Source organism: Vanellus vanellus (genome assembly GCF_965231255.1).
Source record: "Vanellus vanellus genome assembly, chromosome: 5".
Classification (NCBI taxonomy): Eukaryota; Metazoa; Chordata; class Aves; order Charadriiformes; family Charadriidae; genus Vanellus; species Vanellus vanellus.
The window spans coordinates 41870029-41896782 of NC_138910.1; the positions used below are offsets into that span (position 1 = coordinate 41870029).

The 26754-nt window shown below is 41.9% G+C and overlaps 1 protein-coding gene across 2 annotated transcripts in view; it reads right to left on the reverse strand.

The window, feature by feature from the left end:
* Positions 1–26754, reverse strand: part of FN1 (fibronectin 1) — a gene marked incomplete at its 5' end in the record, with an annotated part of 55710 nt that overhangs the window by 21254 nt on the left and 7702 nt on the right. For both annotated transcript variants that reach the window (XM_082483673.1, XM_082483672.1), the window contains 19 exons: positions 2230–2421; positions 3195–3281; positions 3588–3756; positions 4111–4205; positions 5774–6040; positions 9266–9538; positions 10929–11123; positions 11658–11747; positions 11865–11993; positions 13602–13778; positions 13893–14070; positions 15288–15409; positions 17844–17987; positions 19574–19702; positions 21584–21736; positions 22670–22846; positions 24252–24431; positions 24920–25120; positions 26517–26675. In XM_082483673.1, the coding sequence (XP_082339799.1) occupies positions 2230–2421; positions 3195–3281; positions 3588–3756; positions 4111–4205; positions 5774–6040; positions 9266–9538; positions 10929–11123; positions 11658–11747; positions 11865–11993; positions 13602–13778; positions 13893–14070; positions 15288–15409; positions 17844–17987; positions 19574–19702; positions 21584–21736; positions 22670–22846; positions 24252–24431; positions 24920–25120; positions 26517–26675 (3117 nt within the window). The remainder of the gene's footprint in view (positions 1–2229; positions 2422–3194; positions 3282–3587; positions 3757–4110; positions 4206–5773; positions 6041–9265; positions 9539–10928; positions 11124–11657; positions 11748–11864; positions 11994–13601; positions 13779–13892; positions 14071–15287; positions 15410–17843; positions 17988–19573; positions 19703–21583; positions 21737–22669; positions 22847–24251; positions 24432–24919; positions 25121–26516; positions 26676–26754) is intronic.

Genomic DNA, 26754 nt, shown 5'->3' on the forward strand with positions numbered 1-26754 from the left:
CTCTTGGGGTTTGGGAGAAAAGGAGGGGTTTTGGTGGTTTGTTTTTCGGCTTTTTTTGTTGTTTGTTTGTTTTTTTCTTTTTATATTGTACACTTCAATGCAGTCTCCAGCTGCTTTCCTGGGTAGACAGAAGCAGAAACCTCAGCCCCCTGAGAAAACACACTTCCACTTTAGACATACAATTTTCAAAAAGACCTACAAGAGGTCTTGCAACAAATTTACTTTGAGCAATGACAAGCCATAAAGACCCATCATTTTCTGATAAAAATAGAAACAAAAAAACGCATATCTGATTTTTTTTTTTTAGGTAGAAAACGCGATCGAAGTCTATTAATGTATAAATAAAACAACCCCTGAAATAATAGTTGATTGGCCCTCTAGAATTTTTGTCTTGTTCAAATGGTAAGTCTAACTTTTATCATTGAGATCACCAAACCAACTGGGATCATCATCAACTCCTTTGAAGGGGCTACATTGACCTACACCCTTCAGCTGGTGAGCACCATCACAAAGCTTCAGGGTGGATCACCAACAATCCAAACTATTTACACTGGACTTAGAAAAAAGGTCTCAAATCCCTGTAATGGCTTGAGGATCTGGCCCAGGATTCCTCAAGTTCTACTTACCACTAACTGCTGCAATATATGTGCTAAAAACAGATGATACAGAACAATAAGCAATAAAACACTTTCTTGGAAAGATGGCAACAGGTTAAAAATTACCTTTAGATGATAAGAATTCTGTAAGAGTGACAATGTCCCCATATTCAGAGGTTATGCCCAGCACATTATGTGGCTAAAAGGCTGACTTGATTTGTCGGCTAAATTGTTCAAAATCTCAGAACTGAGCAACTGAATAAGGCTCCTCTTTAATTACCTTTTACATGTTGCCTAAGTTTCTGCATGGCAAAGAAGCACAGCTGTGACTGTTCTCCCTATCAATATCATTCCTATTAGCAAAGCAGTTCTTTTCCTTTGTGTTAGGACCAACAGAATTGGGCAGGGGGTGGGGAACATTAGATGCATCTTCAATCGACAATGGCGAAACCCTCAGCTGCTCAAGTCAATAGATTGGTTTTGATTTAAGCCACAAGATTTGGCTGTGTAACTTTAGCAGGGTGATCCTGAAATCAGTGGGAGCTAATGGATGCTCTTCCTCACTCAGGATCAGACACCAGCAGGTGAGTAAAAGATGCAGGACTCTAGCCATTCTGTTGGATTACAAATTAGCTGGAAAAGGAATTACGGGACAGCAATATTGCAAAAGACTGCCTTTAGTAATCATGGTTATGTTCTACTTGAATGTCTTTCTAGGAAAAGACTTATTTTACAGAACGGATGCAAAAAATTGCCATCTTTCTGTAAAATCATTGTTTATCCACATGGACTGCATGTACCATATCACCTTTAAAGAGTGCTAAAAGCCAGAGACGTACATTCTTAGCTTTCCCCCACCAGAAGATGGTAAAGGGCTAAAGCTATTACTGCTTTAATTATGCAGTATCACGGTATTAGTTCACCCCCAGGGAGCATACAGCACTTCAGTGAAGCATGGACATTCTAAAGCAGTGTTATAAGAGCAAGCAAACACAGTAGCTGGCATCATTTCAGGGCTGAGCAGAAACAAAAACAAACAAACAAAGCCCTGACAAAGGAAAATGAAATGAAGCCATTTGTGGAGATGCATTTTAGTTTTGTTACTGTGGCTACAAAGGTAGCTTCTGCAGTCATCGCAGCATGTAATGTGCGGTGGCACACACCACTTTGTGTCGCAGAAGCGCTACAGTGATGGACCTTTCAATCTTGGCTTTCTTCTCCATTGTGCTGAAGTGATCTTCTGCCACTATTGCTGCCAAAATTTCTCCTGTGCTCGCTTCCCACTCATACCTCTCTTCACCTACTTCCTATTCCCACCAGCTGTGCTCCAGATGCTGGGGCACTGCAAGGCCAAGTTAATTCTCTGCTGCTCTCCAGCTCAGTGTACTGATAAAACAGATCCATCCCTTTACCACCACCCTGTTGACACACAATGTAGGCTGCTCGTGCAGAGAAGTACACAGGTATAAAAACTGCTCTGTCACATGCTGGCACATAGCTATTCTGCTTCTTGAGACTAAATACAAAGTCTAAGCCCTCTGCCATCAGACTAATAGGCATTTTGCAACATAGAGCTCTTGGGCTCAGCAACTTTACCCTGAGCAGCTAAAATTGCTACTCATCCTTTCATTACCTTGTGTGATGGTTTCAGAGATGGGGATACTCTCCTGGTCGTCCTTGACTGAGTAAACACTGACGTTGTACTCCACACCAGGGCTTAGGTTTTCAAAGGTGCAGGTGGTCTGATCTGCACCTACTACTTCCTCCAAGGTAGAGCCCTGCTGGCCACTGGTAGGAGCAGTGGTCACTCGGTATCCACTGATGCCTGAAATACAGATATACCACTATGCAGTAATCTCATGCTGTATATATTTACATCAGGTCTCAATATAAATAATCAAAGCAAACACATTACATTTTACATGTGATTTTGCCACCCTGACCCCAGCAGGCAAGAAGCTGCTTTGTCAAGCAACCCAAAACAAGCTTCCCAGGAGGTAACCATGCCACTTGCATGGCATAATTTCAGTTCCCTTTAAGACCTTACCAAATTGAAAAGTGTCATGACATGTTGAGAAAAGATACATCTACTGAGTGATAGTGGGGTTTTCAAAAGCTTTCAATCCTTGTTTTAAGGAAGTTAGTTGTACAGCTCCCATCAGCTATTGTGGGAGAAGAGTTCATCTTGAACACTTTCAGAAATCCCACGCTTATACTTAATAACATGAACTAATTCTTCACTGCCAGAAATCTTTTTGGTCCATTTTGCTTTCCTTCTCTTGGGCTTTTTTTAAACCACTGGGGATATTTGAAGAAATCCTTCAAATCCCCAAACCAGCCAAAATATTTAAAAACACATTCATACTCCAAAACAGCATTTTACATGGAATGTAAATCATGAAGAGTGCTATGGCTACCTATACTTAACTGCAAATTGTATCATTGAATATATCTAGAAATATGTACATTTTTCCTTAAATTACTCAACAGCAAGCTTCCCATCAAAGTCTCCTTAATCAACCACAGCGCACCACAGGACAAATGTTAACATTCTGGTACAACACGACATTCAAGCATAGTGTGAGTTCACGTAGTTACCTGGAGTTGTGCTTCTATCCCAAGAGACTATGAGGATCCCAGTATCAGGATTGGGCTCCAGGCGCAGGTTGGTTGGTGGAGACAATGCTGCAAGCATTCAGACAAATGAGTCATTTACAGCACTGAGAATCATGCTAGGTCCTTCAGCATTCCTCATCCCCAGATTATAACCTTACCCTTCAGAATTAGCTAAAAAATAGTTCTCCTGAAATTGTTGCCCTGCGTTACATGAGCTAGTGCTACTGTCGCCTATGCATCAAAAAGAAAAACACCTTCCAGACCACGACAGGAGAAAGAGACTAGAACTGACTCCCAGACGACAGCCATTCATCTGGAGAGCACAGGGAAGCAAGTGGAAGAAGGAATAATTGTGGAAAAGCAAATGTGTCATACGTGTAGTCACTCTCCTGATGATCGGAGTCTCTCTCTCCTGGCCGTCCATCAGGACTGTGAGGCTGTAGGTGTACTCCACTCCAGGGGTCAGGCCAGATATCACAATGCTGCCAGAATCAGAGATGACCTCCCGTGGAGCCTCTCCACCTTGGCTTGGGCGCACACCCAGCTGCAAAGAAGCAGCAAAGTTTGCTTTTCAGTCTCAAACACTCTTATCCCAGCTAACAGCATCCTGACTAATCATCCAACATGAGTATCACAGGCCCTTATGCTGAAATCCAACTATTAATCCTGTAACTTGTGTTTTAGATGTCTCACTGATGAACTTGACCTGAAACTTAGAGGACACGCTTGCACTGACCTCTGTAACTCAGACCTGTTCCTTTGGAAGCAGCATGTCTTTTGCACCTCTTTCCTTTATGCTACTATCTTCACTGCAGTCCACAGTAAACAGCTTTAATCTGTCCTCCCTATCACAATGAAGCAAGTGGAGAAAGAAACATGGGACTTCAGTTTCTCCTACCTTGAAACCAATCCTTGGTGCAGGTGTCCAGGTGATGACAATAGAAGTCTCAGTCACTTCTGTGTTAAAAGGAGGAACAGAGCCAACAGGCTGATCTGTGAAGTGAAGTGACAAAGTTGAAGTCTAGCTTCCATGATGGCACCATATGGTTAGAAAACCTGACCTACAGCAGTCCAAATAGCAAGAGGTATGTAAGCAGTGCTGAACTATATTACTTCTGAAAATTCAGTGATCTGGGAGGGATCTGACAGATTACTTCCATCTAGCGCTGGGCTTGATAGACACAGTATGCAAGTGGTCTAATCATAGCCAGTGTTTTTGTTGTTCCTGAGGAAAACGAAAATATTGAAGTGGGCCTTGTAAGTCCTCCATGTATCCAACCCCAAGAATTTGGGGAATATTGTTTTTGGCATGATATCTAAAGTGTTCCTCAAAAACCAGCTTTGTTTTCTTCACGCACCATATGCCATTCAATCAGCAGAACACTACACCCTTGTCTGTCATCCAGCTGTCCCAGCTATGACCATCTCATCCCCCACCAACATCTTCAACTCTTTTGAAGTCAGTAGAGTGAAAGGGAGCTCAAAGTCAATCTGAGGAATCTGTGGTCTCACTGATATCTATCAGGAGCATCACACAGAAGCCAAAGCCTTTGTGTACCCCAAAATCAGTCTAAATAACTCCACTGAGTTTAATCTGAATTGACCTTGTTATTAATGAAGAGAGTTGGTTTATTAATCTATAGTCTTAAACTGGATTGGTCTCATTCAGATAAGCCAGCATTTGAAGTCAATATTCATCTAAGATATCCAATCATATCCTAATTGAGAAATATTTAGAGATAAAGCATCTGTCAGCAAAAAGCGCCTTGCCGATGTCAACAATGTTACTCTGATTAAAAGTCTGAACCCTTATTTTAATTTCACATTGTCCTAAAAGAAACCACATACTCTTTTGAAAAGAGGATGTGGTTCTGGGCTTGGATGGCTTTGAATTTTGTTAGCTTATATGACTACTTCATCATTATTTAAACAGTGAATATATTCATTCTTTCTAGAAGTATGTGTGGGTTCTTACAGAACTCCCTTTCCTCCCCAAATTTGCTTAATATTTCTTCCAAGCCAGCAACACAAGTACTGATGACTGAAATTAAAAAAAAAAAAAAGAAGGCTAGAATGCAATGTTTGTGTCAGTTTCTGTAACTGCAGTTGAGCTGCCTTAGATGGTATGGTTGGGCTTGAGAAATGACTGCATTCAGCTTTATACAAATTACAGACTAATCATTCATTGCCAATTGTAAGAGCTGTTTGCTTTCCTTGATTTGTCATGCCAAAACCAAACAACTGGAAATATAAAGTAAAATTAAACTTACTTTTCATTCAGTTAAACAAAAAATGAAGTAACAGTAGTAAGTTTTCCCTTTTGTTTTTAATCACCAAAAAGCTGAAATACATTTTACTAAAAGCTTTTTGATGCAAATAACTCTCTTTTTCCTGCCAAACAGTTCAGAAAGAAGAAAAAGGGATATTTCCCAAGCAGTTCTCCTGGAATGCTACTTCAAAAGGCTGCTTCTGTAAACCAATTCACAATAGCCACTTTCAGCACAAGTTTTGAGGAAAGGCCAGGGCATCAGGGAAGAGGAATATGTGCCTATTGTACTTACAAGTTGTGAAGACTCCAGTCTCTCTGGCGCTTTGCAAGTCATCTTTAACTGCCACAAGGTACACAGTGTACTCAGTGCCAGACTGCAAGTTCCTGAGAAGGTACTTCGTGGCAGAAGGTCCCACATTGTAGGTCCTTGGTTGACCTCCTCTTGTGGGACCTGCAGTCAGCCGGTATCCTGTGATTACAGCACGGGGTCGTGTCCACAAGACCAAGACTGAATGCTCCGTGGTATTGAGAAATCTCAGGTTGGTGGGGGCATCGAGCTCTGGGGAAAAAAAAAATAAAAAAATTCCAGCTAAACCTCTGCTTCACCCCTACTTCCAAAGCACGCCCATTACCATTGTACACCAGTGTTTTTTGCATGATGTTGTTGAGCCTGTATTTCTCACTTAAGGCACAAGTACAACAGTAGGGAAGAGAGAAGGTGGGGACCATGCGACAGCTGGAATTAGAAATCAAATAACTATATCTGTGCCTCAGTGCCATCCAGTAATACGCTGGACCAGGCAGACCTGCACGTTCTGGGCTGCGCTATTTTGGGTTGCTGCCATACCTGACCATCCCATGGGAAGGTCAGGCTAACGGCTGAGGCAAGACAGATGAATCTGACTGCACTCAGGAATTTCAATAGTTTCTCATGAATGCTAAGCATTTTTTAAAAATCAGCTCAGTTTAGACTTGTCAGCATAAGCACGGAAACCTAACTTTAGGCCTTTTTCATTAAAAAGATTTATTCTTTTAAATCTTTGCCCAGTCCTACTCCTTGCGCTCTCAAAATCCCTTCCCAAAACAAAACACCCCCACTTTGTAATTTTCATGTAAAAATAAGTAAGAGTCTGCGACTTTCTGCAGAAAACCAGTTCCTAGATCTACTTAAAAATAATCACACCATGGAACTGACTATACAACAATTCTAAGCATGCTCATCTCTCCCATGGGACTCATGCAACAGCTCTTATAAGGCCTCCTCCCCTTTTTATCACTGCCCCTGGGAAGCTGCTAAAACTGATAACCCTAAAAACTACATAAACAAGAGGCTGAAGCAACACAGCTTCTTCAGAACTACACTGGAGCCCAGTGAATGGCGGAGACCTATGGCTGAGACAAGATGAGACTCAGAGGGGGAAAGACACTCGAGCAATTTTCCCCCACAGCAGGCAGGGCAGCACTGGCTGCAGCGAAGGCTTTATAGTGTCTATATGGTAAGTTGCATCTCCTTTTCTACATCCCAATCATATGTTGAAATGAAGAGCAGTGAGGAGAGGTTCCATCAACGGTCTTTTTTGATGGCAAATGCTTTTTTCTCCCCCTGAGTAAATAACATTTTTGTGATAAAAATTAATCACTTTCCCAATGATTCGGCAGGAAGCAGTTTTTGTCCTTTTTGTTTCCTCCCCAGTTGCTTTCTCCCTTTTTGAGGGGGGAGGGAAAAGAAAGTGAGGACTTCCTTCTTCCACCACTCACAAAGATGGGGAAGATAGTTCTAGAAGACAAAGAACGAGTGTGACCCTCCTTACGCCCATCTCCAACCCTCGGGCTTTATCTCTTCTTGGTACTTAGATCTGTGCTAAGTCTCATCTGACAAGGATAGTATCTTCCTTCAATTTGTAGCCTACAGTCAGTTCCTTTCTGCAAAATTTAATTTGCCAGCTCTATTAGGCTTTTATCACTTCCTCTCCCCATACTAAAGGAAAAAGGGGAAGATTAAAAAGCCACACACACACTCAGAGTTTATTTGTAGACTGCTTTTTAACGGAAGGCCAAAAAGAGAATCACATTTACACCGTGGGAAGAGACTTTTGCTGCAGGGTTTTCCTTGGGAACTCTGAATGATTTCTGTTTCCCAGGACTTTCGATTACAGGATGCAATTTATATGAATACTTTCTGAAATGTGGTTTAGGCAAAGCAGTTAAGCGGATGATCATAGCCTATGGAAAATTATTCCAAACATTTGTAACTAGCCCTGTGCTGTCTGAATCAAATGTCTATGCTCCGATGTACACCTTTGGTGTGGACTTCCAGAGGGCTCTACACCTAGCCAAGGCTCCTGAAAACAACCACAAAAACTTACAGATCTAAGTGGGAACTGAGCTCTTCTTGTTCTAAATGCTTCCAAAAGAGTTCAGGCTCCTAAGTCATATCCTTGCCTTTAAAAACCTCACTTGAAAGAGGAGAGAGGGTGTTCACACCATCTATGTTACACTCAAATCAGATAACTCATGTCACAGGACAAACATAAGGATCCTATTCTCCCCACATAGTCAAGGGAGATGGTAAGAGGCAGAGACGCTATTCGTGGCTGTTAACTTTATGGATGTAAGCAAATAGTATTTCTCAAACAGCATGGCTATATTTACAGATTATCCAATTTCCTTTCCTTCCCTCTCATCTTTATAGAAGTTGGGCTGGATTCTCAAAAGTTGCTCTTATTTACTGAAAAGTATCAGAACAGCAGCAGCTGCGCATAGCTGAATTTGGGTCCTTTGAATAATGTGACCCAGTCAAAGAACACAACAAACACTGAATCACCCTTCTATTGCCCAATAAGCAGGATCTGTTCAAATGAACTGCATCCCAGGTTCTGTCTGATCTGCTTCTCTCAGATCAAAAATGGAGACAAACACTCAAACTCATGTTAAACTCCTCCTCTTCCATCTGAAAGCCTACAGCTTGCCCAGCCACTGCTCCTCTCTTCTCTGCACTTCTGCAAAGTAAAAAGCAATGCCTGACAGACTGCGTACTTTGCTTGTCCTTTTGTCTCATACTGGTGGCGTGTTGCACTGCCACTAGCTCATTAGCAATCAGGCTCTGAGAGATCCTGCACAACCCTTCCTGAAAAATATATGCTCCCTGTGGCTTTTGTCAACAGTCCATTGATGTCACTGCAAACCAGTTTCCCAGGTTTCACTGAGATGACAATGAAATTTCTGTGGTGGTGAGACAGCCTTTGGAAAGCCAGGCCTGACCCGGCAAAGCTGAAATGCAGTCCTTTTAATGACAAGGCCTGTCCTTACATGTGCATGCAGAACTCCCACTGCTTACAGTGGAGCCAAGTATGTATGTAGCTGTCAGAAAGGAGATAGGGATTTTCAGAGCAATCTCAGCAAGGATCCTAAGTCATGCTGAAATCTGCCCTAAGGTATCCTCAAAGGAAAAAAAAATAAAAAAATCACAGGCTGTGATCTATGCTGTAAAAAACTGCAGGGCCCATCAATTCTCAGTCAGTAATAAAAAAGTTGAATTCCAGCCATACGAAATTGTTTTAAAGTGCCATGAGAGTTAAACTCCCATTGGAAAGCCCTGGAGGAGGATAAATCTGCTGAAGAGATCATTGTTTGAGTGAATGAATTCCCAGCCCTGTCATCCTAGTTATGGGATACCTCCTGGGCTATAACTGTTGCACTTTAAGTGCTCTGTTTATATTTCTCTAAGCGACAGAGAAATATGCACTTCAAAAGGTTGAAAAAAGCATGAAGGAAAGACACCTACTGGTGGTTTGCTCTCCAGTCAAAGGTTTGCTCTCCCTGCCGTGGCTCACGGCAAAGATCTTAAAGAGATAGGTTGTTCCTGGGAGCAGGTCAACAACTTCAGCAAAAGAGCTCCTGGTGACAGGCAGCCTCTGGCCATGTTGGCCAGGGCGATTGACAGGGATCACTTCCACTCGATAGCCAGACACTTGGCTCTGTGGTGGGGTCCACATGATGGTGATCTTGATATCAGAAACCTCCACAAACTGTAGATCTCTGGGTGAAGGTACTTCATCTGAAAGCAGAGTGACAGAACGGTGTTAGAGGGAGTCCTTAGCAATCAGGAGAAGCTACAGGTTTACATGGAAGAAAAAACTTAATTTTGATTGAACAGTGGATAGCCCAAGAATATTTACAAAATTAAAAATGTTGTGGTAACCTTACCTTGTACACACACTCCCAGACCATATTCAAGCAGACTACAATTCAAAATGTAACTACATCGTTTTAAGTATTTTATATCTACAGTCATAGAACATATCTTGCTTGCACAGAAAGAGAACTGAAAGATCAGATGTAATATGCTACAGAACTTCAAGCATATGCAGAACCAAAAGCTTGGATGGGAAAAAAAGTACTCCATGCACTGAAAACAAGAACCCCCTTTTAAAATTAAAAGAGAGGGTTTCCAAAACCCATGGCATGTTCTGAACATCTATAATTAACTGAAAATCCATCTTTTATAATTAAAAAAGTACAGGGGCTGACCTGGCCTTATTGTAGTCAAAGACAAAATTCAATTCCCTCTGTGTTGATCCACAGTACTGCACCCTTGAATTCCTACATTCAAATTAAGTTTCTTTGGATTAGGACGGACACTGCCCTAAGGTTAACCAACGCACATTTTTAGAAGACACAGATGCCAAACCATAAAATCATTGAGCTGAGTTCTTTCCTGGTAAATTCCCATTTGTAAACACATGCTTGCAACTTACAGGACCATCAAATTCCGCTCTTACCACATCAGATCCCAATTCCTTCACTATCCTTTCTTTGGGTTTGGCTATTCACCCCAATTGGATACTTAAAGAACCCTGGAACTAGCACTTTTTTAAACTGTGGGTGCATCAAGTTTAGATCACATGGCGTTATTTTGGAATATCAGTCAATGCTGAGCAATCTCCCATCCCCACCAACTGCAATGGAAAATAATGGTTAGGACTGGAAAGGAGAGGGAAAAGTCAGGTGAATGATTTGGATTTGTGTTGTGGTGTCCAAGTAAATAACCTTACACATCTGCAGGCCAAGTACTGAGACAAAATGATTTACCAGGCTGTTAAGATCTCTTAGCAGAATCCCCTTAAGACAACTTAGGAATGTTTGATCTCTCTTTCCATAAACACAATACAAGACCAACTGTTTCACCTGCCTGCAGTATGATCCATAGGAAGTACAATGCTACTAATGCAGAGTGGTGGCTTGACTGTCTCAGTTCATAAGTGAATATGACTTTACTATAGAACTTCGATACCAGTGACATTTACAATTAAAAATACAACGATGACAAAAAGCAGAATTGAATCCATTTAAGAATTCATTTAGCTAGAGCAACGTAAGCCTGTATTGTCCCTTAGCTCTATGTACTAACAGAAAACTCAGTGACTGATACCAGAACATGCCATTACCTGTGCGTGGGACACCTGTGGTTTCCTGTTGGATGAAGATAGGAGTACTCTCCTGATTTTCTTCCACTGCATAGATGCTGATGTTGTACTGAACACCTGGCATCAAGTCACTGAGTGTTACAGAGGTTGCAGTGTCAGGCAGGTTGAGCTCTGTGCTGCTGCCTTCTACAGAGGGTGTGTAGATAATTCTGTAGCCTAAAGCAAGAGAGAGAGAGAGTCATTAGCCATAATCAGTAAGCCAGCACAAGGAATGACAGAAATGAGAACTAAACTGATCTCCCCATTGAGGTTTCATAAAAATAGTCCTGAACTTCAGTGGGACCTGTGGCTTGCCTGTGTTCACATCCCATCTACAGATCGCACACTCATAATGCCTTACAAAGCATAATCTGAGCTGGATTAGAATATTTCTGAGTTTTGACACATGGATTTAGGGACTACACAGTTCTCATGTTTGTTATGGGATGATCTGGATGACAGATACAAAGAGAAGGTCACAGGTCTTGTTTTTATTTAACACAAATCCAGAAGGAATTGTTTTGCATCCAGCCTCCTGAATTGCTTGGTTCAGACAGTGAAACCAAGCAAACGCTAAACTGCCCATGTGCTTTCCAGCTGGTCTCTCAGACTGGTCAGAATTATGCACTAGCCCTCTGTCCCAGAGTTTTTTTACCTATATTTCAGATTCTACCAATAGTGCAAAAAGAGGTGCACTCCAATTAGACAAACCTGTGATTGGAGCCTGCGGTCTGCTCCAGCTAATGACAATGGATGTGTCATCTACACTTTCCACGGTGTGATCAGGTGGTGCATCAGGAGCTGTTTAAGGGAATAAACAGAGGAAGACATCAAGTGTGAGGATAAAAAGCAATAAAAATTTATGGAGAAGACAATAAAAACAGCTTTCAAAGTGCAGCAACACCCACCCACACATACCTGTGGTCTGTGAAGTAGACAGGATCAGATTCTGCTCTCCTTCCTCAGAGATCTGATAGACATTAACAATATACTTGCGACCAGGAAGCAAGTCAGGGATGTTGACAGAAGTGGCTGTGCTTGGAAGATCTAAGGGAGGCAGGAAAGAAAAAATTGCCTTAGCAATTCTACCATCTTGCTTTCTCTCCAAATGAAATAATTGAGACCTCTCTTCTAATCTGGGCTGAACCACAGTCTTCCTGCAACAAAACAGCAGTCATTCTGCGCTGTGTCTTTAGTCCATATAGAGTTGGGACAGGTCTCCACACTCAGCAAGCAAACAACAGCTAAACAGCAAGGCTTGATGCCCTTGATATGGCAGGGCAACTTGAGCAGCAGCTCCCTGCACACTGTTGCCATTTAGCCATCTCAGCTGAGTACTCGTTTTATACTCTGTTGTATTTTCAATACAGAAATATATGGAAAAATTTTCACATTAATAGGTTATGTGGAAAGACTGACTCATGAGTGGATAAGAACGACATTATGAAGGCTGATGAACGTCTCTCCCCCCTCCCTTCCCCCAGATGTCCACCTACATGCCAGATGTAGGAAATTCCCCATGAAGCAGCTCCTTACTGGCCAGACCGAAGCCAAGCATCTTAAGGGAAACTGGGAATTGCATTTCAATTTGCCTGTAAACCTCTGTCTGTAGACAAATGAGCTCAGGAGCTGCTTCACAACACAGCTCAGCTGTCTGGGCAGCCAGTGTGCAGACAAGAAAGGTGGTGATAGTGCTGGCAGTCCCAGTGTAAGCCACTTCTGCCCATGAGTCCAAGCCTGCAACTTCAGGAGAGCAACAGTCCAGGGAGAATTAATAGGACAGGGTATTACTGTTCTTTTTCTTGTGTTGTTCTTCTGTTTCACTCATGTCCTAACATTATAACCTCAAATCCTTGTGAGATATCGCTATTACCATTTTTAAAACAGAAAGTTAGGAAAAGAAGTTAAGATAAAATTATGTGTGGTGACACAGGCTCTACCGCAGATTTTGGAAAAGTGGATTCCTAGGTCTGAGTCCAGTGCCTTTGACCGGCTTCCTGGCTTAGCTAAGTTGACACATTATCAAAGATGAGTAAGATCCGATCCAAACAAAACAACTGACAGAGCAGACTAGAACAGACATCCATGAGATGACAAGTAGCCAAGAAAGGGCATTTGGGAAAGATTTCTCTCTGTCCATTCTGATGGAGGGAAAAGGCATAGCAAAGGAAATTAGCCAGGAGGCAGGTTTGAAAAATAGATTTGGGTCTCTTCTCATCTGCACTGCTGCTCACTTCAAGATACTGTAGAAGCTAGTAAATTTATATAATTTCAAAAGGAAAAAAAGAATGGACAAATTTATAGAGCTGAAAAGAATAAATAAGTCTACCTGCAGTTGTTACAAATCCACCACTCCTGGCTCTGGGTGTTTTCCTCTGCAGGATCCTGGGACAGTATTCTGAGGGGGTATTACTATATACCTGCCTTGTTCTCACACTCTTCCTTGGACATGAACTTACGGCCATTGATGGAGAAAGGACAATGAACTAAGTGATCTTTTAATCTGAGCTCATCCTGTCATTCTCATATCTTAATTGAATTATACTGAAAGACAGAGATCTCCTCACTATTTACACGAGCTATACTGATTGTCACAGAAAACAGCAATGTACTGCTAGCAATGCTGTGGTCTAGTAGACTTAAATATTGTCTCACCAAGATACTGTGGCTCATCGCCCTCCTCGCTCAGCTCATACTCAACACGGAATCCAGAAACTGTGTCAGAAGCAGAAACCCAGGAGACAACAAAGCTGTTGGCTGTGATCTCAGTGACTGACTCTGAAGTAGCAACCATGGGAGGAAGAAGAGTTGTCTCTCCTGAAACAGTGTTGCCTACATGAGAGAAGAGAGGTTTAATTACACATCGCTACTTTTGCATTAACTGGAATGCACAAGACAAAGGTGAAGGAGACTAAGTTTCTTTGGATGCCCTGCTGTTCAACTTACTTGTCACTGCTGTGGTGCTGGTTGTGGTAAAATCAAAGCGGGTGACTTCTTTGTGGCCATACCGCTGAACGCTGATGAGCTGTCCTTCATATATCACACCAGGCTTCAGGCCTGAGATGGTGTAGGAGTTCTGGTAGCCAGGGATGGTGGCTTCCTTCCACTGCCTTCCAGAGTTTTTCTACAAGAACAAGGACACTCAAACAGTGAGAGACTCCCTAGTGTGCAAAGAGAGGTATCTAGTGACCTAACCTGCTACATGGTTACCAAGCACTGTGATATTCAAACATAGGTGTGACTTGAATGACTAGTGCACAGAGTCAAGTCAAAGGAGATGAGAAAGGGATGCCAGGAAGCAGGACTAATTACATGGTGGGTGATTAAGTTTTACTGGGATTAATTGAAAAAAAATTAGCTTTGAACTTTTTGCTTGAAAAGGAGCATTATTTGTAATATATACACTAAACTCATTCCTTTATAAATAATGCATTAACACATGAAGGAATGGCTGGAAAATGCATATTTGAAGCTGTTCACAGTAACACTGTAAGCCATCATCTGAAAACAATATACAGAAAAGTGCTTCCCTTCTACCCTGCATTTGAACTCTATGGGAAGCTCTAAAATAATGCTCCATCCTCTGAGGTTTGTACTCCAGTGCTTTAAAGTCCACTTCACTCAGGCCTTGATCCAAGATACACTGAAGTTGGTAAAAAGACTTGAGTGCCTTTAATGGCTTTGGATCAGGGCCTTTATTGTTCTTTTAATAACAGGCAGCATCGAGGTAATAATGTTCTTAATCATTAAGCAGTCTTTTGTGAAGCTGTACTCAGGGGAACTGTAACACAACTCATCTACGTTGGTTAAAACGAATCATTCCTCAAATATGAAGGAGCCAACAAGAAGCAGTGGTTAACCAGCTTTGGTTTAGACTTTACAGAAGATGAGAGATGACTGTTTATTTAATCCTATGCTAGTTATTTATATCTTCACATCCTACTCATTTTCACCTCCTTATTAATAGGATACAATCTATCCCAGTTGTCTCTGGATATGCACATGGTACTAAAACAATGTTTCTTAGGATGAGGAAGCTTCCGCAAGGATTTACATTACTTAAAGTGAAGAAGGATATAAACTTGTCTGTTTGCTGTGCTAGTGCTTTGGTTAATAAGATACTTCATGAACACAGTGACCAGTAAAGTTTGGGCAGGAAAACGTCAAGTGTTTACACAGTACTGGTTGTCTTTGATCCTCAGAGTAACTGTTGACCTCAAGAGGACAAGGACACTGAATTATCAATTAAAGCTTGCTCAAATTGTGTCAGCCACTTGTTTCAGACACAGAAAAAGCCAAATAATGTATTTTTGATGAATGAATGATGAATGTGACGCTCACCGGTCTCCAGCGCAAAATATACTTGGTGATGTGAGATCGTTCAGGAGCATTCCACTGGATGGGGTGGGAATTTGGCTGATTTGTACTCTCTGTGATGATGACCTGAACAGGCCCGGTTGACCCTGAAAAAAAAAAGAATTGCCACTTTTCACATAGTGGGGATAGTTTTCTTCTGCCTTTGTTGTGGAGTCATCAAAAAGCAAGAAAGCTGTGTGGCTCAAATACTATTTCTATACATATGAAATAACTCATATCATCTTTCTATCTGTAATGCTTCATTGCTCCCTAGAAAACTGAGGAATTAGAATATATTCTTGGGGGGAGTTAATATGTGCTGTTTGGGTTAATTTCCTGTGAGTTATCAATGAAATAGAAAACCAGACCGGTCTAGTATAGAAAAAGTCTGGACAATATAACTTTGCTTTGCAAAGAGAGGGAGATTCTCAGCAACAAACTGCTTTCATCAATTAATATCTTCTGCATGGGAGCAAGGCAACAGATTAGAAATATCTGCCCAATACAGATCTGATCTTGTTGCACGGTGAGGGCAAATTCCTGATCTGACACTGAATACACCCTGCAGAGAGACACAAATGTTTTACTATTTTACTAAATTTCTTCATCAGATTATTAGAAACACTGAATTTTCATGACTGTGTGGAGCACCTCACAGGCAGTCAAGCATGTCTTCCTCACACAAACCACACCAGATGGGCTGGTGAAACTCTTGAGACAAATCAGGCCCATAAACTCATGAAAATACAACTTCAGCAGTGCTCTAATACTTAAGACTACCAATCGCATTTAGCTAGACCAGGCTTAGGCATATTTTCTCCACAAAGCCCTCTAATAGAGAAGGGAAGGTTTTATGATCCCATGGTTCTCCTTTCAGTCCCTCCCAGCCCTGCTGGGGAGGTTTCACTGAACACCCAGCAGCACTGTACTCATGTTAGTTCTCATAAAATCCCAGCAAAGAGCAGCCTGGAATCTGCAGGAAAGTGTCTTGGTTTAGCCACTAAATACCTTCACCCTCCCTCCATTCCCAACATTTCTAATTATAATTTATTTGGACAACTGCGCAATATATATACCTGCTCCATATTTAATGGGACTTCCAGGCAAACAAACCTGTGCCCACAGGCAGAAAATTTCAAAGCTCACCGAAGCCCAAACCTACATTCAGAAACATCAGATTTGGTTTATTTACACATTTTCAGTCACTCTTGTGTCTAAAGAAGCCCAAAGCCCTGGTCTCCAGTCTGGAGGCACACATATTTCGCATAGCTCAGGGAGATGTTTGTTTAAGCAGTCTGACAGGAGTCAATGAAGCTCAGCAAGCCTCAGTAAAAAACTCAGGAGGAAAAAAAGTCCAGAGGCGGCCTGCTTCCTATTCTTGCCCTCCTTAGTTCGCTGCCCCAAAGAAAGGTAGTCCCTAGTTCTGTCTGCCAAGTGTCTCTGGCTTCTGTCTTCCCTTATCTCTGGCTCAGTAGCTGTATGGCCATGGATAAAAATGCATTCAGATCATTGACAACACTGCTGGGTACAGATCAGGTTTAACAGGGTGCTGTCACAGAAACCTTCTATACCATGTGCATGAAGCAAGTCACAGAGAAGAGGTACTTGCTTTATTTATGTGAAGCATTTAGTTGCGTTGGACTTCAAAGGGGCTAGTCCCCTTCTACAGCAGGGTCACCTATTTTAAAACCCTCTTTCTGAATGAGCCTCACATTCCCTTTCTTACCTTACAGGGCACTTAGGGGAAAAATATATTGCAGCTACTAAGCATACAGATGCTTCTTAACCTATCTTAAAATAAAAACAGAGAATCAACTCAACATCGAAGCTGCTACGTCCAATCTTTACACAGTTCCTCCACATTTATGCACAGAGATGGGTTGGGGAACCAATGACTTGAGCATAGTCTTCTCCTCCCAACAGGGAAGCTACAATACAGCCTTAATATTTCATCTTATTCAGATTAAGACAGTAGTAGTTGCAACTTTACACAGCAAAGTAGAGTTGTTCCCCTTATCACGTTCTGTTCAGGGAACTGAAGTAGAATGAGCCAACAAACAGGCATTGCCTGTCACTATAAAGATTTCCTGGAACTGACTGAGCAAAGCGAAGTTCAAATATTTAATTTCTTCAGGGCAGTGATCAGGAAAAATGCTTCATTCTGCTGTGGATTTTACTTCTGTAGTGAATAGAAAAGGAAAGACTACACATATAAGAGTTTTAAGCAATAGAAACTGAAGGTTGCAGGTGTGATATAACTAAATACCAAGAGGCAATGTAAACCCAAGTTGTATGAACTGAGAGTAATTCCCTAAACTAACCCTGGCCTCAGGAACAGCTGTTAACAGCCTGGCCCCCTCTTTATAATCACGGCACCTGTTTGCATCTGCCAAGAGTAGGAGAGGAGGGTGAGAAATGGGTCTGTTTAAAAAGGAAACCAAAAGGAATAACGTACAGAAATCTGAACAGGTGAGGGGTGGAAAGATTGCTTTCCTCATGTGTCACTCAGCAGAACAGTTAGTTATCTGTTGTGCTTCTTACCAGGATAGGTCTGCAGAGGCTGGCAATGCCATTCTCCAATACCACGACCATAGCAATAGCACTGGTATCTGACACCATGGACATACTTCTCCCATGAATCTCCAATTTGGTAAAAGGTACGGGTTTCTGAATCCTGGCACTGATCTAAAGGCAAAAAGAGACAGTTAACCACTGCACGTTACTGAAACCATAGTGAAAAATCTATGCCGAACACAGAAGAATAAGTCACAAGATACTTTTACATAAAGAAACGTAACACCAATGTTTATTTGTAAATATAGTTTCATAAAGAGAAAGTGGCAACAGAAATTGAATCTCAAATCACAATTCTTGATATATCCCTGCATGTGTTAAGTTAGATACTAGGGAGCTAATTCAGCTGTGATGTATTTTTTAAGATACTGTTCAGTATAGGCTATCCACCTGGCAAGCTTCCCACTGAAGTTAACGGGGTGTTCCTTCAAGAAAGGATTTATTTTGAACTATCTATTGTGGAGCCTAATTCTGCTCCAGTCCACTAAGTTCATCTCTCATCCAAAGTTAAACCATGCTGCTCTCAAGGAAATCAATGGCAAAATTCCTACTGGCTTCAGCAGAATTCAGTTATACTTTATAAGTCCAAAGTGACCCATTAATTTTCAGCAGAGTCTTTCCAGATTTATCTTTGGTATAAACCAAAGGAGGACAGACCAAATCCTGAAATCAGCTTAGCTAGTGTAAATACAACACAGTACCTATGCCTGTGTTTTTGTCTCAATGGAAATTTTCAGTGAGAACTAGCATTACACTTGCTTGGATAAACAGGAGCCTTCTTTAGAGAGAGCCAAAATTAAACCGATTGCACTTTTACAGATAGCTGAAATCATTCCCCCTCCCCTTCTTTCATAGTAGTAATTTTCAGGAGCTTTACAATCCAAGTTCCTCCAGTAAACCTGTACAGATATTACTGTAAATAAGGCAGAACTTAACCACGAGTACTTTCTAATAGATTTTCTTGGCGATAGTTCGAAGTTCTCTTGGATTTAGTAATTGCAAGCCAAACAGCCAGGTCTTATCTTCCAGTCAAGGTTCACTAGGGAAGCAGGGGGAGGCAGAAGAGATGAAAACTCATTCCTGCAGAGAACCATGATGGTTTTAGCTAACCTCTGGAGTGCTATTAACACACGTTCTCATCCTGAGCTTTCTCTCTTTGCCAGAGCAAAGGGCAGCCAAAAAAATCTACTTAGTGTGAGGCAAGTTAATATACCCTGGTGCTCCTTTCTCAGTTCAATAGGAGACCTAAAGATTTTAGGATAGAGAAAGGAAAGCAAACTGATCCTACCATCAGTACCTACGTGCATATTATCAGTATTCAGTTTAATAGCCCTGCCTGCTAGGCTGGCATCTAGGTACCAGAATTCAGCCAAATCACCCCAGCCTAGGGGTAATATGCCCTGTTACCACAACCTGTTACATTTTAAGAGGTATGTTGCCACAATCTATTATTACTGAATCATTATGAACTTCTGTGGCATGTCTGATAACTGAAGCTTATCTCCTTAAAACTAGGAATCCCCTTTCACTTACCCTCCAGCAAACCCAGTGTTACTTCTACTTTTGCAGTTGTGCAATTCCAGTGACAAAGCGGGCACAGACTGGGTCCAAATTCACACACCAGTTTCACCATACCATAACCAGTTCCTACACAGCCACAGTCTGTGTTTAGCAAGCAAGAACAGCTGGTGACTTACCAACAGGATCACATTTCCATCTCCCCCGGCCCTGGCCAAAGCATGTGCAGTTCAGCATGTGCCCCTCATCGTGACGCTTGTGGAAGGTCTGGTTCACATCATAGGTGATACCGTCCACAATGCACTGGTCTGTGTGAGAAAGAGCAGAGACACTTTTGTCAGCAATAGCTCTAAGTGTTAGGACAAAATCCTTCTGCCTGGCACATTGCTCCCTCCTCTTGATCAGCTTATAGAGGCTGACCATGACAAGCTCCATTCATACAAAAGGGAGCCCTCTTGATATCTGTGATCATCACAGCTTAGTGCGGCATGCATACCACTGCCCCCATTTATCAGCAGTGTGTAAATAAGCACGTTTGCAGAAAAAAGGTCTGTAGAATGCAGTCTGAATTACTGTGCATTACTCAAACTACAGAACTGCCTGGCTCTTCCTTGTGAAGTATTCCACATGTGAAAGAAAATCTAAAATAGCACGCTAACTCTCTCACTACCTCCTCTTAGGAAAATCTAGACTAGAATACCGCAGTGAGTACTGTCCAAAATCATTAGAACTACAGAAGGAGAAAAGGGCTAATCCAAATTCATAAAGATATCATGAAGTGGTACAAACATCCTCATGATGTTATTCCACTGCGTCTCTCTGCTACACTTTGTAGTAATCTGAAGACAGGATTATTACACACCTATTACACATCTGAGATGCTACTGGTACCTACTAATCTACTATTCCCTCAAAACACAGTAACCAGATCCCATGCGTAAGTACAATGATATCAGTCTATTAGGTTCAATGGCAATGTGTCAATCTGTGATCTACCCCAGAATTCCTAATGCCAGTCTAATCACAGCAAGGAGCAGAAACACAAAACAAACAAGAAAGCCACCCCAGAAGCATGTTGTTTTGTTCACTGGGACCCAAGAGACCCAAGTTCAGTTCCGGAGTCAATCACAGACCATCTGTCCTTGGGGAAGTGACTCAATCCCAGGCCTTCATTTCCCATCATACTTTCCCACACCACAGGCATGGCGTCAGGCAGTGCTCAGACCCTCCTATAGGCACTAAGGACCTTCCTCTGGCTGCTATGTTTAAACAGCTCTACTTGGATAACCTTTGCCTTCTGAAAAACCAAAGTATCTCTAACCCCCCATCAAGAAAGACCACTTTAGCTCCAGAATAAAACTGCAGAGAACTAGCTGTGTACATGGAAAAAGGAGTTTCACAGACCAGAACTTTTAGCAGTGCACTTCTCACTGTTCTGAAGTAAATGCATTAAAAAAAAAACCCTCCCAAAGCCCTTGAGTGAGCCTTTCCCTATAAATTATGTCCCATTTCACCACTGGTGTTAAGAGTCCTTTCTTGGCTGCTTGACAGCAACCCCCCTGCCTTTTCCAGACATGAAGCCAATGCTGTGAGCTAGCTGTAGAATGATCAAATGTCTGTGCTTTAAAGTCGTCTTTTTTTGGTATTGCTTAAGCACTTCCCCACTTGGACCACTCACATAAATAAGTAAATAAATAAGAGTAATCTCAGTGCTGTCCTGCCAACTTTTCATATAGATTAGCCAGCAAAGGGCAAATCCAGCACAGAGGAATTGAAAGTTTCACTGCAGGACAATAAAACAAGGCTGCTCTGCATTAAAACTTCAGACCAGTCTGGAGTTTTGTCTGTTGTTGAGCGGGGAAGGTGCTTCTGCTGAGCTCACTGTAGAGTCACAGTGGACTAATCCTAAACATAGACAAAAGGAGGTAGGGATACCTCCTGATTAAGCTCATCAAATTTTGCCCCTGCTTGCTAGCCTGCAAAGGCTGAAATAGTACTTTTCCAGCATGTAAACAACACAGGAACTTCACATAGTCCCTCTGATTCCCTTTCTACTCCAAAGTAAAGGTTGATAATACACAGTTCTTGAGCCTGGGCTCAAACTCACAATGATGGAAAAGAAAACCAATTTCTTCCACCCCCCCCAAACAATTAGACTAAAGTGGTAACATCAACATGAAAATCAGTACCTCTGAGCTGGGAATATGCAATGCAAGTCCATTCTCCACGGCCATTTCCTACACAAGTACATCTCATCATGTGGCCCATGTCATGTTGTTTATCCCACTGGTCCCCAACACGATACATGACACCATCGTTGGTTGTGCAGATTTCTTCATGGGCTGGTTGAAAAGAAAGCAAGAAGATATTTTATGTGGCTAGAATTAACAAGATCTTAAGGGCTTAGAGCATTTGCAATGCCCCTTCATACTGTGTAGTGCCTTCTGAATCTGCAGCTTTAGGCACCCACTCAATTTCGAAAAGCATTTTTGCTGGGTGATGACATTCTCTAAGCGTAGATCCCTTGTAGGAGTTCATTCATTTTCATTTTCATTTGAAAGCTACTAGAAATAGCTTCTGTACAACATCCAATGGGTGCTGCGTGAAAGAGTCAGTTCTGGTTACATACATGCCTTTATATGAACAAAGCCATTTGAAGATCTGCATGTTGCACAAGCTGTTTAAGGACTCAAGATGCTGCATTGCCATTAGTTACAAAAGGCCTTTCATTTAAGAATTGGTAGTCACATTCCTTCCCACATGTCCCATCCTGACATCATGGAGATGCCCATGGGTTGTAGGAATGGATTACAATATTGATTTTGACATTACTACCATTTCCAGGGTAACACACTGATATTCTATATACAGACTTATTCCTAACCACAGATCGGGCAAGGGGAAGTGGTGACCCACGAGGGAGAAACTTTGGCAGATGCAAGATAAAAACCTCACTTGCTATAAAGCGCTACAGTCCAATCCTCTCTAATGGATCTACACAGTTTGCACCAGGTGAGAAGCGTGCCTACCATTAGTTTGTCACAAAGGAGTAATGAAAATTGCCTTCTCCTGGCAATGCTCAAGTCTCTGCTAGAGGAGATCAGTGAGGAAAAAAGGACAAAACAAAACTTCAGAAATGCCTTAAAGGGTTTTGGGCTGGGATGCAGCTCACTGGAAGTCATCAATAACTGACTAATGGCAGACAGCTCTTTACTTTCCAGGTCAAAGAACTACTTATAGGTATTCCGTAACCCCTTTATGGTTCTCAGCCTTACCAGCCATAGGACAGAAACCAAATTTCTGGTCAGCGTCATAGTTCTCAGTGGTTCCACACCACTTCATGTTGTCTCTCCGTCCCTCAGAAGTACAGTCAGTGTAGTTGCGGTTGTTATACAGGAAGGGGAAATGGCACAGAGCACCATTGGAATTGCCACCACGTGTCTGGACCAAAACTGTACAAAAATGAAAAAACAGATGCAAATGAAGCCTGCACTCTCCCTCAGCATGCATGGAAGAGCTTGAAAAACAAACCACTAGGACTATTTTTTCCCACGTGTATCCCTTATATTATCCACAGGCCCCTTTTCTTGGCTTTAATTAATTCAGATCTGGAAACATAAGCCTTGCACAAGGTCAATTCAGTTCAAACACTGCTTTGGAAGGAGTTCCAGAGCCAGCCATGGGAATTCCTGGGTAATAGGGAAAACCAAAGCTTACTGTGTTTGGGAAGTGCCTTTGCAGACCCTTTGTGCCAAATCAAATAAACCCACACTTCTCAGCACACCTGTATTATCTCACTGAGGCTATTACCCAATTGTGCCCTTCGGCTTAAAGTAAAACTTTAGTCCACAGGAAAGGGTTATGATTCAGTTATGTACGAAAGAACAAGTCAAAACCTCCCTGCAGGTTGGAAGCTTCATGTTTTGCAAGCAGCAGTGGAAAGAGGGCTGTAATCTACTTGAACTACTCACCTCTTGAACAACTCTGCTTTACAAATAACAGAGAACACAGAGGGATTTGTTGAGGTTTTATATCACAAGAAGCCTCACTAAAACAAGAATGTGTGTGGACAGGGACAGTGGGTTTTTTTGGTTTTGGTTGTTTGGATTTTTTGCCAAAAAAAGAATGAATACTGTATGCACTGCAGAGAAAATCAGAAAAAAAAAACTGAAGTAGAACAGAGTGAAAAAAAAAAATTTAGTAAGAAGTATTTTCACGTAGGAATGTGAAAAACTCTCTCCAAGTTCAGACCCCAGAGAAGCTTCCTGGATGCTGTTCCATGGACGTCTGATGAGCTTTCCAGGAAATGCAACCACACAGGTAGATTTGTGCTGTGAAGAGAATGCTGACCATCCACAGACAAGATGGAATGCTGCCACATTAGTCATGCACCAGCTCTTGATCAGTGATCACAAACCACATTAAGATTACTGCTATATATGGCCACATGGCTACATAGTCAGGACGGAGGACTGCACAAACTGTACTCCACGGATATCCTCCTCTTTGCAGCCTAATATGGGCATTGCTCTAGCAATTCAGCCATGCAAAGGCAAAATCTAAGCACCCTTTGGGCCAAAGCTCTACCCTGCCGTGGTACTCCTGTTCAAAGGTCAGCTCACAGGAGAGAGAACGGGACTCAAAGGCAACACCTGTATCACCCTCCAAAGATGCCAAGATCACAGCCGTTCCCTGAGTCCAGGCAGCCCTCCACTCACAGGACTGTCTTGGTGGTGAGGCATGCCTAGAGTTCCAGACTACCGGAGTTGTTCAGGCAGCCTGTCCCTATGTTCTCTGCTCCTTCCTCCACCTGTGCATGAGCGTCGTGTGCATGTGAAGATCCTGAGAAGAACTTACCGTTCTGCTCAGTACAGAAGGAGTATCTCCTGTCCTGCTCAAAGTTGGAAGTGGTGCTGCACCAGAGGTGCCCATCTGTGCGGCCTTCAGTGGTGCAGGAATAGAAAGTCCTCCCATCATAGGTGAAAGGCAGAACACAAGCTTCTCCATCAGAATTGCCACCATATGTTTGGGTCACAGCTTTAAAACAAACAAATCACAGCATTAAACTCTGGCTTAAAGCAATCCCCAAATCTTAGGGCTCTAAAACAGCAATAGAGCCTCTGGGCCAAGTCACTGGCTAATGTGAACCCACACTGACTGCCATGGACTTGGGCCAATACACACCAACAGACAACTTAGCCCCACAGCTGTGTCATTCTTTTACATTCTTTTCCAAACATATATTATTGCAGCTTGGTTTGAATAAAGTTATTAATGCTGCTCCCCAAGGGCTCTGTTTTCCCTCAGCAGGTTATATATAACTCACTGGGAAACGTTCCTGCCCTACAGAACCAGGCTTCAAATAACCAAAACAACTATTTCTTCACCCCTTGCACCTTTCTCCAATACGTTGTCTTCAGAAGACATTTCTGATACACACACAAAGGATTCTACTTTGAAATTAAACCACAAGGCAGTCCCAAAGATCTCACTGGACTGAACAGGCACCGAACACAAACTCATACCTATTTCCTGGCAGCTGACTCCATTGCCCAGGCAGGTACAAAGCATTTGCTGGCTGCCCTGTGTCTTGAGCCACTGCATACCCACAGAGTACACCACTCCGTTATCAGTAATGCACTGGCCATACGGCTGAGGCTGAGGCTGTTGAGGCTGGGGCTGGTACAATGCAGTCTGCACATTTGTGAAGCTAGGAGAGCCAGATCCTGCAGCAGAACATGGGAGAGAAGTGAGATGTTACATGCAAAGCTAAAGAAGAGAATGCTTCAATTAAATGCTGAGATAATAAAACCTTAGGCACCCCATCAGATCGAAGGCACAAATCTTCCCTAGGCATATTTTAATTATTCCACTTAGCAAACTTTAAAATTAAAAGAACAACTCCCAGTTCAGCTAACGATAGCCTCTGGTTTCTACCACTGTAGAGTGGCTTCAGAAAAGATTAAGAGCATCAACTGCTTTTCACAGGAATTGTTTAAAAAATTTTTCTTTTTGAAAAATTTTTTTTTGTTGAAGAAAATCTAGAATAGAAAACATCAGTGACAACAATAAAAAACTACTGAGGAATTAGGGAGATAAGGCAAAAAGGATTCATTTTGAATTTTTCATTGAAAAGGAAAAGTAAAACACAAATGAATTCATTTACCCTAGAATTTTTAAACTTTGAATCAAAGGGTTTGGTTCATTATCATTTGGAATGATACTGAAAGACAAAGAGGCTCATTGTGTACATTGTGGAAATTTTTGCTAATAATTCCCACAAGAATCTCCACAAATTCAGTTCTGCTGAAATAGTGGAAATATTAATGGAGAAAAAAAAAAAGTAACCCTTGAAGCTTTGTGCATTTTGAAGTTTAGACCTTCTGAGAGTTTGAAGTTAACTTGGTGGTTAAAAGTCATTCACCAAGAAAAATTTAGCATAGATACTGCAGGAAAACAGAGGAGTTTTACATCGCATTTACCAGAAGGAAACCTAGATCCTTGAAATGGCAAAAAAAAATTTAGAAGCTGAAGACTTTAACAAACCTTGGGCAAAAAAAATGTATGCTACCTATAAACTAGGTAATGTTTCATACCAAAATTACTATCTGATGTGCATGTATTAAATTGCATTGTATACCCTCCTTGAAATTTCTGGTTTTTGAAGCTCAACCATTAGTAGGTGTATTTATCTTGTCAAAGAAACCAGATGGTCTCAGTGGAGTTTAAATTAAGGACATTTCAACAAAGTTACCCTGAGGCAAATACATAAAGTTCAAACACTAACTTGAAGTGCCATGCTTCCAAGACAAAGCTAGTAGATAGTTCCTGTGGATACACAGCTCTAGATGTGATTTACTGCACTGTAATTGTGCAGGCAATCACGTCTGTATGTGCAAGCCTCATTTCTGCACCGAAACAAGTTATAAATTAATCTTATCTTGAAATGCACAAACAAGGAGCATCTCCTGGACTCTGAGCCTCTTTGTTGACAATCCTTCCCTGCCAAGACTCCTAGATGCTTAAATCAGGATGGCATAATTCAGCACTAAGTCCTAACGACTCAGAATGTGCCATTGCTTGTCCCTTCCCCTACCTGACACGCTATGATGGCCCACTTACCTGTGCTAGTCGTATGCAGGGATGTGTGTCTTTCACATTTCCATTCACCTCTGCCGTTACCGGTACAGATGCACTGAAGCAAGTTTCCACGGTTATCCTTCTTGCTCCACGTGTCTCCAATTCTGTAGGAAGTCTTGGTGTCATGGTCATTGCACCTATCTGTGTAAGGAACAAGACTGTTAGCTATTTCTGCATTGGATGGCTTCACCATGCAATTTATAGTATTGAACCACCAACC